Source organism: Aedes albopictus, chromosome 3 (genome assembly GCF_035046485.1).
Source record: "Aedes albopictus strain Foshan chromosome 3, AalbF5, whole genome shotgun sequence".
Lineage (NCBI taxonomy): Eukaryota > Metazoa > Arthropoda > Insecta > Diptera > Culicidae > Aedes > Aedes albopictus.
This window is the reverse complement of record NC_085138.1, coordinates 79,619,491-79,638,525: the sequence shown is the minus strand read 5'-3', so window position 1 is coordinate 79,638,525 and position 19,035 is coordinate 79,619,491. Positions and strand designations below refer to the sequence as shown.

Here is a 19,035-nt window from a genome sequence, read left to right as displayed (position 1 = left end):
TACAGAGATTTTACCCAGGGATTCCCCCAGAAATTCTGTTAGGATTCCTCAAGCAATTTCTGCTGCGGTTACTCCAGCAGTTCCTCCAAGAGCCCCTTTGCGAATTCCGACTGGAATTGTCCCAGAACTTTCCCATGGGATTCTTCCCAGAAATCCCTTTGGTATTCCTCCAGGAATGTCTACTGAGATTACTTTAGGAATTTATGTTGTAATTTCTACATAAAGTTCATCTGAAGGAAGCTTAATGTACAAGACTGATACGGCCGATAAAATCACATTTCTGCATAAATTCCTGCTAGAGTACCTCAAGCAATTTCTGCTGGAATCTTTTCTGAGATTCCTCCAGAAATTACTTTTGTGATTCCTTCAGGAATTCTTCCAGACGTTCTTCCAGGAATTTCTCTAGGGACTCCAGGTATTCCAGCTAAGATTACTTCAGAAATTCATAGTGCCATTCTTTTAGGAATTCCTAATGGAATCCTTCAAGCAATTCTTGCTACGATTTCAGCAGAAAATGTTCCATGATTCCTACATAGATTGTCCCAGAAATTCCTCATGGAATTGCTCCTGGAAATCCTCTTGTTATTCCTCCAGAAATCCTGCTGAGATTGCTCCTGGAAATTACATTGGAATTCCTGCACAAGTTCCTGCTGAGTTTCCTCATGCTATTTCTGCTGCGGTTACTCCAGCAATGCCTTCGGAGATTCCTCCAGGAAATATTTTGAAAAGTCTTGCTGGGATTGCTCCAGAAATTCTTTCTGTGATTCCTTTATGAATTCTTCCAGACATTCCTCTAGGGATTCCTTCAGGAATTTCTCCGAGTAATTCTAAAATCCCTCCGAGCATTTCTCTTGGGATTCATCCGAAAATTTCTGCTAGAATTGTTGTAGAAATTAGTTCTGGAAATTCTACAAGAATTCCTGCTAGGATTCCTCATTCAATACCGCCGCTGGGATTGTTCCAGAAATCACTTCTGAGATTTCTCAATAAACTACTGCAAATATTCCTCTAGGAATTTCGCTAAGCATTGCTCTAAAGTTTTCCATAGGAATTACTCTAGAGATTCCTCCAGAGATTGCTTCTGAGATTTATCCAGCAATTTATTCCAGGGAGATAACAAAAAATCATCTTATGAAAAGAAACATTGAATGCAAAGTTTTGGTTCAGAATATACCATACCATCGCAAGGTTTCCAATTTCATCCAAAACCGAAATTCCAATCAGGACGGTGCCTACACAAAGACACACCCAGCAACCAAAACACGAGCCGCGAAGAGGAATATAAAAAAAATAATTGAACCGGAAATAAGGTTAACGAACTTCGATCTCCGCACACCACAACCGAACCCGGACTCGGGGTTTCTTGGGCTTATGCCTGTTTCTGTCTGTTCTGTTTTGTTCTGTGCCGTAGCTGCCACTGCCAGCATTGCCTGCTTTATGGCTTTGTTGTTGTTCTCGCTACGCGCTGACTGGTGGTTGGTTAGTAGGTATAGGTATGGCATAAGGGACGACGGACGACCATGGAAGACGCGTTTTGAGACGCAAAGACGCTGTGTTGTAGGGTGCGCGGTTTTGTGCAGAAGTTTGATTGCCCGAAGCGTTGAGCAGCTGCTGTGTGTATTCTTGTGGGGAAAGAAGGCGGGAAAAGTGTATCGGTTTCTTTCTTGGGGTGCTCTTTATTTCGATGGGAAGATTTGTTTGTCCTTTTTGCAGGAAAAGATTCAATTCATTTATAGTACATCAAGATTTTAGGAATATTTTTTAGGAATGCTTATCTTGTTATTGTGAAACTAAGCGTCATTCACACAAAACGTAGCATAGCAATTCAAATGACAAACATGTTTTAAAATCCAATCTATGTGAGATTGTATTACAAGCTTTGTTATAAAACTACAATATTGTCATATTACAACGGTAACTTTTTCGACTCAAGGCTAAATCCTCTACTCTAGACTTATTAATGATGATGATTTCAATGATAAACTAAGTTGATTTAAGTAGTGTTCGTTCACTCAAAATCGGTGGATCATCTGTGCTACCTGCTGATCGAGATTTTCATATGTTTTTAAGAGTTTTTTCAAGTAGAGGTTGCGGCTGAAATGTGTTCTATAGTGAATCACTGTTCCCTGATATCCTGACGTTCTGTTAAATTTCTTGTAACACATCTTTGGTTTGTGTGGAATCATTCTCAATACAGGGTGGCCACCCAGTCGGGAATTTCGGGAAAACCGGGAAAAGCTCGGGAATTTCAAATCACCGGGAAAAAGTCGGGAAAATCTCGGGAATTGTTGATAGCCACCGGGAATTTCTAACATAGACACTCGGACAACTTTTAAAATGTATACAGTCTCCAGAAGCAAAAGTACGAGATTCTTAGGGATATGCAATCAAAAACTGTTGAACTAAATAAGATAATAGGTGAACTGGCGTAAAAACCATTCTTGGACATTAACATCTTGTCTTCGAGTAATGACAATTAACCCTCTAATACCCAACCCCGCCTTTAGACGGGGTATAGTTTGAGCATTTTTGTAATTTTTGTTTGGTGGAAAATCAAAATTTTTATATTTTTGGCTGATATTTTGGACTGTTTTGTATATCTCAAAATGGTTTTTGGTGTATTTTAAAACGTGTTTACATTTTTTGAAAATCATTGAAAAATTGATGTTTTAGTCACCTTTTAGAAGTCATTGTTTATTTTGCATTGAATCGTTACAATTAACATATTTTAAATTTTTCCCAAATCATTCTACCCTAGTTTAATAGTTTAAGGGAATCGAATACACTCTAAAATTATTTTTCTTAAAATTACACGGAAAATGAAATTTTCAATGAAAAAACTTTAAAATAAAAATATTTCAACAATAATCATAAAATCTCAAAATGTTTTCATCTAAAAAAATCCGTACCCCAAGTAGGCTTCCAGGAAAAATATAAAAGTGTGGGGATGTTCAAAAATAAAAATTAGAAAGATCAAAAACTGAAATTCACGAAATCGAGAATTAAAAAGAATCATCTTCCAAAACATGTTTAAATCGATTTTAGATGACGAAAAATGATATTTAGATCAAAATCAAAAATTTGGGTATTAGAGGGTTAAAGTGAATCATAGTGATGTTACCTAATATCACATTTTGAACAATGTCAAAGATATTCTAGAGAACTTTCTGATGGAAAGACTGTTTGAGACAAATATTTATAGATTCATATTACACTTCTGAATTTCAGGATGTACAGGTTCCAGAAAGCATCTAGCATCGTATTAAATTTTATAAAACAAAAAATATATAACTCGATTCTAAAAAAAAGTCCTGGTACAATCTCTAAGAGAGTACTTGTGCCTTTGAGCGAAAAGTCCTTGAGATATTCGGGTAGGATGCTAATAAATTTTTTGATTAATTTCTTGAATGAATTACTCCAAGAAATTCTTGATGGAAATTCAAATAAAAAATTGTGAAAATCTGGATGAGTAACTGTGTTGAAAATATTCTTACAATAATGAGTGAATAACATTTGGAAGAATATATGAAGGAATTTTTAGTATCTGGTGGCATTCCTAAAAACACGCCTAGTGTAGATCATATAAGTGTTTCTAATATTTTGTTTAAAAAATTCTGTCGTTTTTTATGAAATTCTTTGTTGTATTCTTTTGTTGAACTGGTGAAAAAAAAAAGTTCGACGAAAACCGGAATGAATTGTCGGGAAAATCCCTTTTTGGTGAAGCTTTAGCATGAATTCCCGGTGAAACTTCTGGTCCAGATAATTCTACAGAATTTGAAGAATTCGTAGTTTCTAGTAAAACTTTCAATTGAAATTCTCGTGGGAGTTCCAATGAGTATTCAAAAGCATTTGGAGCAATATAGTTGTATGATTTATGGAATAATTGATCTGCCTCTAAATTTTGATGAAAATACGTTCTCAAAAAAAAGTCCTTCAGGAATTCCTGGATAAATTACTGACATATCTAAAAATGTGAGGCTTTCATATTGCAATCGCTGATGAAATAACTCAATGCTAGATGATTATCAAACAAAATCTAAGATTTCTTTAACTTCTTAAATTTCTCCTAAAATTTACGATTTCAGCCTAAAAAACCTGCCTGACTTTCTGCAGTAGCCATTTACGCTATCATGAAGTACACTAATTTCACTATAAGATTTTCCTAAAAAAAATTTCCAAAATTCTTTCATGAGTAACTTTCCAGATATTCCGCCAGAAGATCATCTAGAATGTTTTTTTCTGGGTATTCTGTTTCCCAAAAGTACTTACCATGAATTTTTGGAAGAGACTTTGAATATTACTAAGAAATCCACGTATTATTAGATTCGTACAACAAATCCTACAATCATAGTGTTTTCTCTAGGAATTTCGGTCCCCTATGATTATTCTCTTTATTTTTGTTTTCTTAAATAACTGCATAATTAGTACTAGATGTTATCTATAAATTTAACGAGTTTTTAATGAAGATGTCGTAACTTCAATGCCCATCATTGGATACGAGACAATTAGATCAAACAACACATGACTCAGCTAAATATTTAGTAAATTGAGCATGAGCATGAGCATGAGCATAGATGACCGTACAATTCGTAGTTGCTACTCCGTGATTGACCAGAACAATCGACATTGCACAAGGAACCAACAAACGGAGCTTGGGAGTAGCTACCGTTCTCAGTGTGCAACTTCGAGAATTCCCGACTTTATTAAGTCAATAACGGCGCCGGCCACGTCCTTACGGTCATCGAGGAAGGGAAGGATTATTAGTGTAACGTGCGTTGCTACTAGAGACCGAGATCACCTCATCTTCTCCACGACTGTCACGGGAAGGAGTTTTTATTAGTAGGGAAAAGTTACATGATTTGGCTTCACTTTGGTAAGTGATATGATTCATGCAACCTGTATTAGAAAAAATACTTGTTTCCATTTTGACTCCAAATATTACACATGTCGACACCGAGGATGACGAACCATTCAAATTATTTTATAAATGCATAAAGAAAAAGAATATCTAATATGTAACAAAATGGGATTTATGAACTTAGGTCGGCACTTGGAGTGACGAACCTGCCAATATTTGTTGGGTGAAATGTAAAAAAATAGGTTCTTAATTATATTTTGTTTAATTTTATGTTATACTAGCTGTACCCGGCAAACTTTGTCTTGCCTACTGCGTTTTTTGACGTTTTAAGTCTTAAGCCAAGCGCCCAAGTCCCCGTTCAAAATGTATGAAAACCCTATTTTCAAAAACTCTCAATTTCCCCATGTTTTAGGCCTCATAAACCTTCCTTGGGTGAAAACTAACAAAACAAAACTTAGACGACCCAAATCGGACCACCCGTTCGCAAGTTATGCGCGGTCCCACGTATGCCACTGCATTTTTATATATATATATAGATAGATATAAAATTAGTTTATTAATTAACACGGAACGAACTCACCGATAAACGTCTACTCCCGGGTCCAGCGATTATGTGCTCCAACTCAGCGCAGCATTTTGCCATTGACTGGCATCATCACGACGAATAGCACTGGACTACTCCGGCCTGCCGGGAAACGACGCGCACAGAATAAACCGACGACGACGATGCGGCCGCCGAAGTGGGAAAATAATCGGAATTTTACCACCGGCTGGCATCATCACGACGAACCACACTGAACTCCCGTGAGTTTTGTTGCCTCGAAGAAACTTCGAACTCATTTTTATATTTTAGAAGAGAAGATTCATCAAGTATTTCTTAATGAGCTTACGTAAATCTTTTGGGAATTCTGACACATATATTTTCAAGTAAAGGTTTATGTTACAAGACATCCAAAATAAGAAGCAAATTTCAAGCATACATATGTTACATATATATTTTTTTTGATGTTAACGTCTCCAAAATACGGTAAAATTGTCACAGTATTATAATGACACTGTAAATATTTCAATAAGTTTTACAGATCCACTTAAAGTTTGGATTCTTGGATGTTTTACATGCTCCACTGGTGGGAAATGTAAATTTTTGGCACATGGCTTAGCTAAATATTTAGTAAATTAGTTATAAACTTATTTTCAGGGTCATATAAACATTATGTTTAATCCAAGGATTTGAAAATATTATTTCTCTTAAATGTTTCTTAGTAGGTTACGTTTAGTTTTCACTGTAAATCATTATATTTCAGAATCGGGAAATTTTTTAAAAAGCTATCAGGAAAACCGGGAAAAACTCGGGAATTTTATTTACCGCTCTGAGTGGCCACCCTGTCAATATTCTTCGTTGTAATTTTGAAGCTCAAATATAACAAATCGATTCTCAGCATAGATTTCAATTTTTTACCTATTGACATTTCTTCGGATTTCACACAATTTTCGTAGACGTTGCTTAGCATATGCTGGATATCAAGGCTAAAGTTTAATTTCTATATTGTCAATTCTGGCTACGTTTATCTGTATTATTGAATTCGAGCATGATAAACCACCCCAGTTGCTATTCCGTCATAGCAAGAACAGCTGTGCCTTCACAAGGGACCAACAGTCTCTACTTGGGATTAGTCATATCCTCAAGTGTAAGTACTGACCCCAAGCTTGATAATTCTCCTCGAAATCAAAAGAGTTTTGCAACATGCTCTAGAGCGGTGTTTTGCTTCTGCCTCGTCGCGAGGGAGCGAACGAACCCCAAACAGAGAGGCAATGAAAACTGAGCGAGGAAGAGGGGAACAAAAAAAGAGCCGATGATTATTTCGGGTTTTTGAGTACGATTTTCGCCTCGAGAGTCTTTCTATGTATGGGAGTGGAACTCCCGAGTGCTTTTTGAGTGTGAGTGGACGTGAGAAACACAACAAGCAGTTATGAGTGTTGGACGAACTCCTCGCTGCGCGGCAAGCTCGCGCTCGGTGCTGTTGAGGATTTGCGTTGTGATTTCTGAGTTTTATTTTCACTCAGAAAATCGCCGAAATCGCTTCCTCATTTTCTCGCGAGGGAGTTTCTGCCAAGCCTGACTGACCCCAACAAACAAAATAGCTGCAAAAAAGCTTATGATATGAACCTAACTCTTGCGTTGGGTTAGTGCTTTATCTTGAGCTTGAGCTCGATTGACCGCCCGTGGATGCTACTCCAGTATCGCCAGACCAGCTACACTCACACAAGGAATCAGTGAGATTTCTGCCGGGGACTAAACAGGCATCTTCAGTGTGTGAGTGTTGATGATCTTCTATTTTCAGGCCACAATGGCGCCTGCCACGTCAGGTTGCAGGTCAATGCGAGGAAGGGAAAAAAGGTGATGATTGCAATCGTTTGTATCCACAGCAGACCGAATATACCTCTGCGTCTGCACAAATTCATGCGGATGTCGGAGTGTTGGTGGGATATGGTTGGCAAAGGGTTCACACATTGGTGCGTGGATGCCAGGCGTGAGGTGAAAGATTAGTGTGTTTATTACTCTGAAGAAAATGCGGCACGGTTCGCTTGATTGCATAACTTGTAGGCGTTTAATGATAGATTGACACTGTGCTATAAAAGTTGGGAGGAATGGTATTTTTCAACCAGTTTCTGTTCTAGCGATGGCTATGAACATGTGAATATACATGAGTTGTATATGTAGAGAGAAGGGAGAAAGTATATAGAAAGATACAAAGGAGGAGGAAAGAGACGGGCCAGGGATTGAACCCAGGACCTTCTGCATACGAATCAGAAGCGGTAGCCACTAGACCACCAAGCCCGTGCTTCAGGTTAGTGATTTATCAAACTCTAAGGACGTCGTTACAGTTACGCGTGAGAGTGGGAGTGTGCGTGTGCCACGCCGCAAAGAAGAATATCAACAACAGCAAATACACGCAAATCCTTTGGACGCGCACACTCCCAATCTCACTTTGACGCGGCACTATGGCAGCGCAGTAATAGTGCAAAGATGTTAGTTGGAATGTTCCCATTCTTAACTAACCGTTTTAGGCTGGAGGGGTCACCCAAATGAAAAATTTACGGAAACAGTACATGATCTCGGTGAAAAGTGAACCCTCTCTTTAATAATGTTGTTGCAAACCTACTCTTCTAAAAAATATGGATGATTGATTAGGTCCTGGACACCAAAAAGTTCGGAAAATCAAAATAATCGATACACCAGTAACGTTAAGGGGTTATTTATCTTGCGGGGATCAAAAAACGAACTTTTTTTGTTGCATTATCTGAAAGTACTAGCCAGACGATACACATTCCAAATTTCATAAAGTGGTTTGACGCACTTTGAGTTTTTTAGGTGGCAATATAGTGCCACTGGCCGTTTAGGCCACCAGCGCTGGTGGCAATATTCTTGCCACTGCCCGTTTAGGGTACTTTTTTTCTCCAGACTGCGACAAACAGCCTGAAAAGAGATTTTGAAGTGGAAAAGGCTAAACCAATAATATACACTGCTTAATTAAGCTCATGTAAACCTGTAATTTAATTATTTCTTAAAATATTTACTAAATCATCGGTTTTACGGTAAGTTTAAGCTTATTTTCTCCAAGCAGTCAAATTTTGCCATTTTTCAGTCTACAGACAGCTCCCAAATTGTGATTAAAGCTTTGTTTAGTACCAAAAAAAAATACCAAGCATTGTTAGTAATCTCATCTTTGTGCAAACCAAAAAAGAAGTTCTAAATAGGTTGTTATCGAGCCGAAAAAAATAAAAATGGTAGGTGGCAATATAGTTGCCATTGCCTTATAAAGGGTTAAAAGCGATTATCTCGAAATGGTGTTTTTAAAAAGTGCCTTTACGGTGATCACAATATCTTAAAAACTAGTTGACCGATTTGCAAACTTTTTTTTTAATTGTTCGTATTTCCAATCTCGAGGCACTGAACGGTTTGCTTTAAAAAACACTGAAAAATCCTTGCTGAACGAAAAAATCGTTGTTTTTAGTGTAATAAATTAAACAAAAAGTAGTATTTCACTGAATTAACCCTCCTAGTGCATTGGGGTAAAAAATTACCCCATTTCACATGAGTTAGAATAGATGATTTTTTTTCTAATGCATCAGAGGATTAAACTTCTAAGCCGGCGCTCGTTGTTACAGACTGCACAATGTTTTTTAAGAAAATGCATAATCGTAACATATCTAAGATTATCGTAATAGATAATTTTATATTCAAATTCAATAACAACAAATTAGCATGGAACGTGCTCACCAATTAATGTACAATCATCCATTGCCGGAATGAAGCGCACCAGCCGATAAAATGTCTCTTTCGTGTCTGCATCCCCCTTTAAAACCACTGCACTGAAGATGAGTTGAAATAAGGATAAATGTCTCAGTGTCTAATTAGGGCATTTAACGTTACCATCAAGTCCACAATTCCGTCATCTATTTGAAGCTTATTTGTTTTCCTTTTTGTTGCCACATCCAAACTGGGACAGAGCTGCTTCTCAGATTAGTGCTCCACAGTTATAAAATGAAACATTTTTTTCCATCAAACCACTTTTGCATTCGTATTTCGAGTAGTAAGCACGATGAGACTCTATGCCAAAGGAATTCAAGGAATTTAACATTATGCAAAGATTCTGGGCCATACCCCACAAACCCTCAGCATGCTCTTGTTGAATAGGTGAGCGCCTAATGCATTGGCAACCATATACCATATATTTTTAGTCTCCTTAAAAGTATACATTTAAGAGATGATCAATCATTAACCCTATCCCATGTGAAACATCAATCCTACCGATAATTGAACAATATACATGCACTTGTAAGGGTTGCAAACACATTGATTAACTTCGATTTTTTTCCTTTCTTTCCGTCGTTAACTCCACAGTAGCAGCACAATATGCATCCGGAAATGTTCCTGACTCAACGCGGCAAAGGCATCATGCGCCGCTTTACGGAAGACTGGTTACAGAAGAACACTTACCTGCCGCTCATCGTGATATACATCAGGTAAACAAGAAGCCCCACTTTGGCATTCCGTGGCGGGTGGACGAGTGGTTCCCTGCCTCCGGCAGTAACTAATTGCCTTCCTTTTTCCTTTCTCTCTCTCTCTCTCTCACCCGGCACTCCCCCATACTCGAAACAGCGTTCGATAAGTCCTACATCATCGACAGACATTCGGGCGATGCAAGCCCGGATACCATCGCATTTTCGAGACCCAACGACGGCACCGCTGCGGAAGCTGAGCGTGGATCTAATCAAAACCTACAAACACATCAATGAGGTGAGTGCGACATGTGTTTTCTCTGGCTTGTTTTTAGTTCGGGTAAGGTGTGTCGGGGTAAAAAGTGACCACACATGTTAATCGCTGTGGGACATTCAAAGCAACACCCAAAAAATGTTCATATGTTTCATCAGTTTCTGTGTTTTCAAAATAGACCTTAAGGTATATTCTATCTTTACTTGCCTTAAAATTAACAAAATCGCAATTCCAAAATTGGATTGTTTTCTTGGCTGTAATTCATTACTTACTTACCGAACGTGAACTGCACCGGTTTGTAACCGGGAAAATTCGTTTGGCTAAAGTTTGGTGTAAATATTTTAGGAGACCTTACTGTATTAACTGAACATTAGTCAGTGGGCCATAGTACATAGGACACTGCTAAAACTGCTCTAAACGTTTAAATGTCTGATGCTCGGCATGGGGTACTGGACCATTTGAACATGGGTTTTTATTTTGGGCACGTTTCGCTTTAACTCAGTCAATTTCTTACCAACTGACAGTATACAAAAACACAATTCGATACAAACTGTATCTAGTCGTATACTAAAATTCACGTTGATTGGTATGAAATTGTCTGAGCTGTGATGAAAAAGTGTCCAACATAGGACACCCTGCTAAAACGGTCCCGCACCCTATGTAAGTTTGAAGTGATGGAAGATATAAAGCTGAAACAGCATGGAACAAGCTCACCTGTTATCATACATTCGTGTACAGCGATTGGAAAGTTTCAAAAAGTTCTTTTAAACAACTTTTTGAAAGCATTTAAGCATGTTCTGATAAACACTTTTAAACAAAAGTTATAGATCATTTTCTGGGGAAATTTCCAATGAAAATTTCATTGGGAAAGAACAAAACTTGTTTCAGGGAAATTCGAAGTTCGAATAACAGAAAGCATTCAGAAGGATCCGGTAGTATGATGTTCAGATTTATGAGATACAAATTTGTCACGGTCGCCATGTATACCATTCTTATGAAGCATCACTACATAACATATATCATTGAAGAAGGTCTGTTTTCTGAAGTTTCCCAGGTATCCCAGCGTCACGCCCCAGCATACCTTGTTTCGCTTGATTCCAGCTTATCGTGCAATTTGCCAATACAAAACAACCATGACAAACAATAATACTTGCTGAATTTTGGCTGTTTGGACCCGTTCCGCGAGTCATATACAATCTACACTTTTATCACGCACTGATTGGAAGAATGGCGGACATAGCGCTGTTTACCCCTTGACAGTTTGTGGCCACCGAAATAATTTCGCAAATATTTATTCAAATTTCGTTTACCCCCGTTAGCTTCACCACCACAACAAATTCCTCTCCAATCGGTCGGTCGGTAGTGACTAACTGACTGAGGATGAGGAAGTCAAACGCCGCCTGGGGCTCTTCCCCTTTCGAAAGTCGAGTTCGCATTGTAGCGTAGCCGTCCCACCGGAAGAAGCGAAGCGAAAACCACGCGAAAATGGAAATTCGTTGGACCGACAATTTTTCTTCTTACGTCCTCGCTAGAAGCTTCTTCTGCACGCAACAAGCTCGTTTCTTCGGGTGGGGTACCTTTCCTTTTTTCTCGGTTGGTGGCGTTGATTTTTGAGCGGGTGGAGGTCGAAATTCCAACTGGCTTTTGGCTCTTGATTGCTGTTGCTCACAGAACGTCCGTTCCCGGAAACTGTCTCTGGAATTTACATTTGAAAATTCCAATATTGATTCGATAGTCGGGTGGCAAATTCGTTTCCCGGAGACCTGTCCAGTGCGACAGTTCTGTGGGTTTGAGTCGTTTCCTGAAAACAAATTGTTTGGACCTTTTCGGTGTATTGTGTTTCAATTTTAGGACAAGTCGTGCGGTGGTGTAATGACTATAAGGAAAATTGAACATTCAAACAGTGCCTTAACTCTTTATAAGGCAGTGGCAACTATATTATTGTTAAAATATTTTTATTTTAAATTTTTTTCATAGAAAATTTTATTTTCCGTGTAATTTTAAGGAAAATAATTTTAGGGTGTATTCGATTCCCTTGAACTATAAAACTAAGATAGAATGATTTGGGAAAAATTAAAAATATGTTATTTGTAGCGATTCAATACAAAATAAACAATTACTTCTAGAAGGTGACTAAAACATCAATTTTTCAATGATTTTTAAAAAATGTAAATACGCTTTAAAATACACCAAAAACTATTTTGAAATATACAAAACAGTCCTGAATATCAGCCAAAAATATAAAAATTTTGGTTTTCCACGAATCAAAAATTACAAAAATGCTCAAACTATACCCCGTCTAAAGGCGGGGTTGGGTATTAGAGGGTTAAATTCTGGTGGATTGAGGTACCCCGGGGCAAGTGGGAGTCGGGGGCAAGTGAGACCTACAGCTATAATTTTTTATTACTTATTTTTAAGATTAACATGCTTCATGGAAACATAACTAGGGTGTAACTCGGAGGCTCAGGGATACGGATCTTAGGATCGTTTATCGTGACTTGGCTGGATTTCGTGAAGATCGTACCCCGGCTGTTGAGCCCGGCTCGTCGCATAATACCTTCCAGGGCGATGTTGAATAGTAGGCAGGAAAGTCCATCACCTTGTCGTAGTCCCCGTCGAGATTCAAATGAACTGGATAGTTCACCCGAAATGCAAGTCAGAACACAGTAAGTGAAAACCTGATAAAACTGATAGACAATACTCCAATATTTCTGGTGAATGGATCAGTGGATACGTATGTAGCAGTTCTTGGACGCAATCTCACGGCACACGGTGTCAAAATTTTGATTATTATCGAACTTTCATGTACCTCGGATTTTTCTTCATAGAATGTTAAAATTTTGGCTATAATGTATAAATGCAAAATATGAAAATATTCTATCGGGAAAAATTTGAGTTAGCTGAGTTTTTGGCTATTTTCCATACTAAAAATCAATAATTACTATTTAGGCCCCAAAAAACGTCCCATACAAAATGTATGGAAAAATTTTCGCCGATGAAATATTTTCTAGTTTTCCGATTATGAATATATAGCCCAAATACTAATCATTTTCGAAGGAAAATCCGAGGTACATGAATGTTCGATAATAATCGAAATTTTGACACCGTGCGGCACTCTTTGTAGATTTCTTGAAATGTTTTCTGTTCAATACCTTAGAACAACGTTTCTCAGACTATTGGAAGCGACCCACCAGTCTCTTTCAACTACGGTTTGATTGGATAGTCATCCATCAGTCACGATGTTTCAGTCACGATAGGGTAGAGCTGTTTCTTGTACTCACTGAAAATTGTGAAAAAAAATCCACGTTGCTCTAGTGGGATTTGAACCCTCGTCTCACGAATTCGCTATACATGGTGAGTCAACCAACTTCGCCACAAAACAGGATTCTGCGGTGCCGAAAGCCAACCTAAATTCAATGTCCACCTCAGCCCTCTACACCTCGCAACTCTACATCTGCTTCTGCCCAAAGATTTTTTTTGGTAAAAACCCTTTGTAACAAGAATGATCGGTAAAACATCTAAAAAAAATATGATTGAGCCCAAAGGGAGTTTCCTGAACTATTGGATTTCCTAGTGATAGTTTTGAATGATAATTTAGATATTTCTGTGAAATATAAAATCTTTAAAATATGACTTGATGAAATGTAGAATACTCGGGAGCTGCTCTATTTTTTTTTCAGAAGCTCTGTAACATATTCCTCTAGTATTGACGCCACATATTTCTCTAAAAAATACTTCAATAACAGTCTTTCAATTATTTTTAGGATTCCATAGAATGCAATGGATTTGCAATATTATTTAAACTTAGAGACACTTTCTAAGCCCTGAAAACCAGAGATTTTTATTTTCATTTTGCAATCTATTTTATCAAGAGGTGGGCAAAACGACTCACTTCAGTGATCGGATCCGAACCGGATCCATCGCATTAGTGAACCGAATATTGTGAGTGGATCAGCGGCTCCGTTATGAACGACCAAGCCTCACCGAGCAAATGGGATTGCTTGCTTCCAGTTCGCTCTCCCAAAATCAGCATCAAGGAATGAAATTATCGATCACGATCGCGATTGTAGAAAACTCTCACACGCATTATCGGCGAAAAAAGACGTGCGATAAATTCAGACCCGGGTTTCTTCCGAGAATGTGTTTTCGCTCGTTCCACAGCGCCGAAAATCGTTTATCATCAGCAATGAAAAGTTTACTGGTTTGCTTTCTGTTCTTTGTTCGCCTTTCCGTAGTGCCGTCGTCACCGACTGTAGCTTTTATGTATGAAATTTCTGACCCCTCTCGAGCAGCTTGTGTGGTCGTGTGGTTCTGGCGCGCGCTCATACACATTTTTGTGGAGGGTCTAGGTTCGAATCCCGTTAGCGGCAAATTTTTGTTATTTGCCTTCTGATAATTATCGCGATAACTTTGCAGGCGATAAAGTTGGATAGCGAAAATGAAAAGAACGATTTCCAGTTTTCGGCTATCTTTGATCGGGGACAAACAGCAACGACCGATAAACATTTCTCACAGAAAAAGTAAAAACAGAAAAAATCGGTTGCTCGAAAAAAGGCGTTTTTCGTCTCAATTTGCTGATAATTTCATTCCCTGATCAGAATGGGACACTCATTCTTTTGATGTGTTAGCATAAAGCTATGTTCATTTAGAATCCGGAATGACAAAATCACGTATATTCATTCATTCATTTATTTAGTATTACATCAAATTCAAGATAAAACTGAATCAACAATATTTCTCCATAATACACGGTTCGTGGCTGCCGCTCTCCATCCTCGGTCGCGCCCGATGCTCGCCAAATCACGCTCCACCTGGTCCGCCCATTGTGCTCTCTGCGCTCCACGCCTTCTTGTGCCAACCGGATCAGCTTTGCAGGGTTGTTGTCCGGCATTCTTGCAACATGCCCTGCCCACCGTATCCTTCCAGCTTTGGCCACCTTCTGGATGCTGGGTTCGCCGTAAAGTGCAGCGAGCTCGTGGTTCATTCTTCTCCGCCACACACCGTTCTCCTGCACACCGCCAAAGATCGTCCTTAGCACGCGTCGCTCGAAAACTCCGAGTGCTTGTAGGTCCTCCTCGAGCATGGTCCATGTCTCGTGCCCGTAGAGGATTACCGGTCTTATTAGCGTTTTGTACATGGTGCATTTGGTGCGTGGGTGAATCTTTTTAGACCGTAGTTTCTTCTGGAGCCCGTAGTCGGCCCGACTTCCGCTGATGATGCGCCTCCGAATTTCACGGCTCACGTTATTGTCAGCCGTCAGTAAGGATCCGAGGTAGACGAATTCCTTCACCACCTCGAAAGTATCCCCGTCTATCGTAACATTACTACCCAGACGGATCCGGTCGTTTTCGGTTCCGCCTACCAGCATGTGCTTTGTTTTTGAGGCATTCACCACCAGTCCGACCTTTGCTGCTTCGCGTTTCAGGCGGGTGTACAGCTCTGCCACCGTTCCAAATGTTCTGGCAATAATGTCCATGTCGTCCGCAAAGCACACAAATTGTCCGGATTTTGTGAAAATCGTTCCCCGGCTGTTGAGCCCGGCTCTTCGCATCACACCTTCCAGAGCGATGTTGAAGAGTAGGCATGAGAGTTCATCACCTTGTCGCAGTCCCCGGCGAGATTCGAATGAACTAGATAGTTCACCCGAAACCCTTACGCAGTTTTGCACCCCGTCCATCGTTGCTTTAATCAGTCTAGTCAGCTTCCCAGGAAAGCCGTTTTCGTCCATGATTCTCCATAGCTCTGCGCGGTCGATACTGTCGTATGCCGCTTTGAAGTCGATGAACAGGTGATGCGTTGGGACCTGGTATTCACGGCATTTCTGGAGGTACGGTAAAGATCTGGTCCGTTGTCGACCGGCTGTCGATGAAGCCGGTTTGATAACTTCCCACGAACTCATTTGTTTTAGGTGACAGACGACGGAAGATGATCTGGGATAGCACTTTGTAGGCAGCATTCAAAATAGTGATCGCCCTGAAGTTCTCACATTCCAAATGGTCGCCTTTCTTGTGAATGGGGCAGATTACCCCTTCCTTCCACTCCTCCGGTAGCTGTTCCGTTTCCCAGATCCTGGCCGATGCAAACAGGTGGCCAACTTTTCTGGGCCCATCTTGATGAGTTCAGCTGCGATACCATCCTTACCAGCTGCTTTGTTGGTTTTGAGCTGGTGAATGGCATCCTTAACTTCCCTCAGCGTGGGAGTTGGTTCATTTCCGTCCTCCACTGTACTGGCGTCGTCGTTTCCTCCGTTGCCGTGGACTCCCGTGCCTACGTTCTCCACGCCGTTCAGGTGCTGTTCGAAGTGCTGCTTCCACCTTTCGATCACCTCACGTCCGTCCGTCAAGAGGCCTCCGTCTTTATCCCTGCATATTTCAGCTCGCGGCACGAAGCCGTTGCGGGATGCGTTGAGCTTCTGATAGAACTTCCGTGTTTCTTGGGAACGGCACAGCAGTTTCATTTCTTCACACTCCGCTTCTTCTTTTTCTCCCGAAAGAGGCGGGTCTGCTGTTTCCGCTTCTGTTTATAACGTTCCACGTTCTGTCGTTCCTTGCTGCTGCAGCATTACCGCCCTCGCTGCATTCTTCTCCTCCAAAACCGTTCTGCACTCTTCGTCGAACCATTCGTTCCGTCGATTCCGTTCCACATACCCGATGGTGCTCTCGGCTGCGTCGTTGATGGCTGCTTTCACTGTACTCCAGCAGTCCTCTAGAGGGGCCTCATCGAGCTCGCCCTCGTCTGGCAACGCGGCCTCGAGATTCTGCGCGTATGCTGAGGCGACATCCGATTGCTTCAGTCGCTCTAGGTTGTACCGTGGCGGTCGCCGGTATCGTACATTGTTGATGACGGAGAGTTTTGGGCGCAGTTTGACCATCACCAGATAGTGGTCGGAGTCGATGTTGGCGCCACGATAGGTCCTGACGTCGATAATGTCGGAGAAGTGCCGTCCGTCAATCAGAACGTGGTCGATTTGAGATTCCGTCTGCTGTGGTGATCTCCAGGTGTAACGATAAGGGAGGCTGTGTTGGAAAAAGGTGCTACGTATGGCCATATTTTTGGAGGCGGCGAAATCAATGAGTCGTAGGCCGTTTTCGTTCGTCTGCTGGTGGGCGCTGAACTTACCAATCGTCGGTCTGAATTCCTCCTCCTGGCCTACCTGAGCGTTCAAATCACCTATGATGATCTTGACGTCGTGGCTTGGGCAGCGATCGTACTCGCGTTCGAGCTGCGCGTAAAATGCGTCCTTGTCATCATCAGTACTTCCGGAGTGTGGGCTGTGCACGTTTATTATGCTGAAGTTGAAGAATCGGCCTTTGATCCTCAACCTGCACATTCTTTCGTCGATCGGCCACCAACCGATCACGCGCCTCTGCATATCACCCATCACGATGAAAGCTGTTCCCAGCTCGCGTGTGTTGATGCAGCTCTGGTAGATGGTATGATTACCTCTAAACGTTCTCACCATGGATCCTGTCCAACACACCTCCTGCAGCGCTACGATGCCGAACCCGCGGTCCTTCAGTAGATCGGCGAGTATGCGGGTGCTCCCAATGAAATTGAGAGATCGGCAGTTCCACGTACCGAGTTTCCAATCGCAAGTCCTTTTTGTTCGCTGGGGTCGTTGCCGTTGGTCTCGGTTCGTATTATTCTGTTGCTGATTTTCCGTTACAATGGTTTTTTACGGCTGGCTCGTAGGGCCTGACACCAACCCCCTACTTTCCGGAGGACCATAGTGCACAGTTGAGCTTAGAGTCCTTCCCTGGCACTCGGACGTAGATCAGCCGCCCCTAACATGGGGATCAGACGCTGTTGTGAGCCGCTCCTCCTGGAGAACAGACGCTCAGGTTTACCGAAGCAAACCCCCCCCCCCTTCCCTGTCAGCCTACGACCAAAGTTCCCACCGGGGTTGGTTACCCGATCTTCCCTAAGGTTGCTCATAGTTTCCGGCCGGTACCGCGTGGAGGTAGGGATAGGAGTTGCTGGGCAGAGGCTAGTGGATCACAATGGGATCTGAATTGCGCAGCATACCCAGCCTTTACCGTGCCAAAAAATCACGTATATCTTAGCGATGGAATAACAAACATAAAAGGTGAAGCCCTCAAAACAAAGGTTATTTATTGTACTTTCATGGAAAAATATCATTGAAATTATTTATTTTTATTTTTCACACATTTTCTCACTTTTTCAGTGTTGACCTCTCTAAAAATATGCACAACGGTGGTAAATTTTAGCAACAACCCCTTCCGCACGTTTGTTCAACAATCAGGTCATCTATGCAGTGTCCTGAGTGCCTTGACTAGTCTGACTAGGATTCCGAAGAAAAATTGCCATACTTTTTTTTATTGCGAAATGAAAGGCAATTCAGTGAATTGAGAAAACGCGAAATTTGAGTGTTTTTTCGTTGATAAACACTACCCATCTGTGACGATACCACTGAACGTCTCCGGCTGTCATGGCAGCTCATCAAAATAGGTAAAACCTCTACATATCCCTTGTGTGCGTTTTTGAAAAGCAGCACGCGATTCTTGAGGCTGTCATCCTTGTATGAATTGGTTCTCATCATCTTGTTGCGAAAAAACCATACCCAGAGTTCGAACTTCTTGCCAAATCTTCAAATTCAAAGCAGATTTATCAATGAACCCAAGCTTTTTTCTTCTGAGGACACTTCCTTATGCCATGGTTAACAACATCTGTGCACATAACACATAATGGTTTTGACGATATTAACATTTTTCGCGACTGTCGTACCTGACCACGCTAAATTTCCAACGTGTTTGTGCAAGATTTTTTTCCTCCTCTTGTCTTCAATCTGAAATAACTTTTCACTCGTTGCAAGAAAATCGATGAAATTTTCACCATTTAAAGAGGATTAGTGTATGGTCAGAGTGCTGCAAAAGAATGA

The 19,035-nt window shown here is 40.8% G+C and overlaps 2 protein-coding genes across 4 annotated transcripts in view; both read left to right on the top strand.

Annotated features, from left to right (window-relative positions):
• The window catches only part of LOC134289966 (uncharacterized), a 269,170-nt gene that overhangs the window by 191,559 nt on the left and 58,576 nt on the right, over positions 1–19,035 (top strand). The gene's annotated exons all lie outside the window — the stretch shown is intronic.
• LOC109413710 (dual specificity tyrosine-phosphorylation-regulated kinase 1B) overlaps positions 1–19,035 on the top strand; it is a 295,072-nt gene that overhangs the window by 219,777 nt on the left and 56,260 nt on the right. For all 3 annotated transcript variants that reach the window (XM_029880297.2, XM_029880299.2, XM_029880300.2), the window contains 2 exons: positions 9,765–9,886; positions 10,023–10,160. In XM_029880297.2, coding sequence (XP_029736157.2) covers positions 9,765–9,886; positions 10,023–10,160 — 260 coding nt within the window. The remainder of the gene's footprint in view (positions 1–9,764; positions 9,887–10,022; positions 10,161–19,035) is intronic.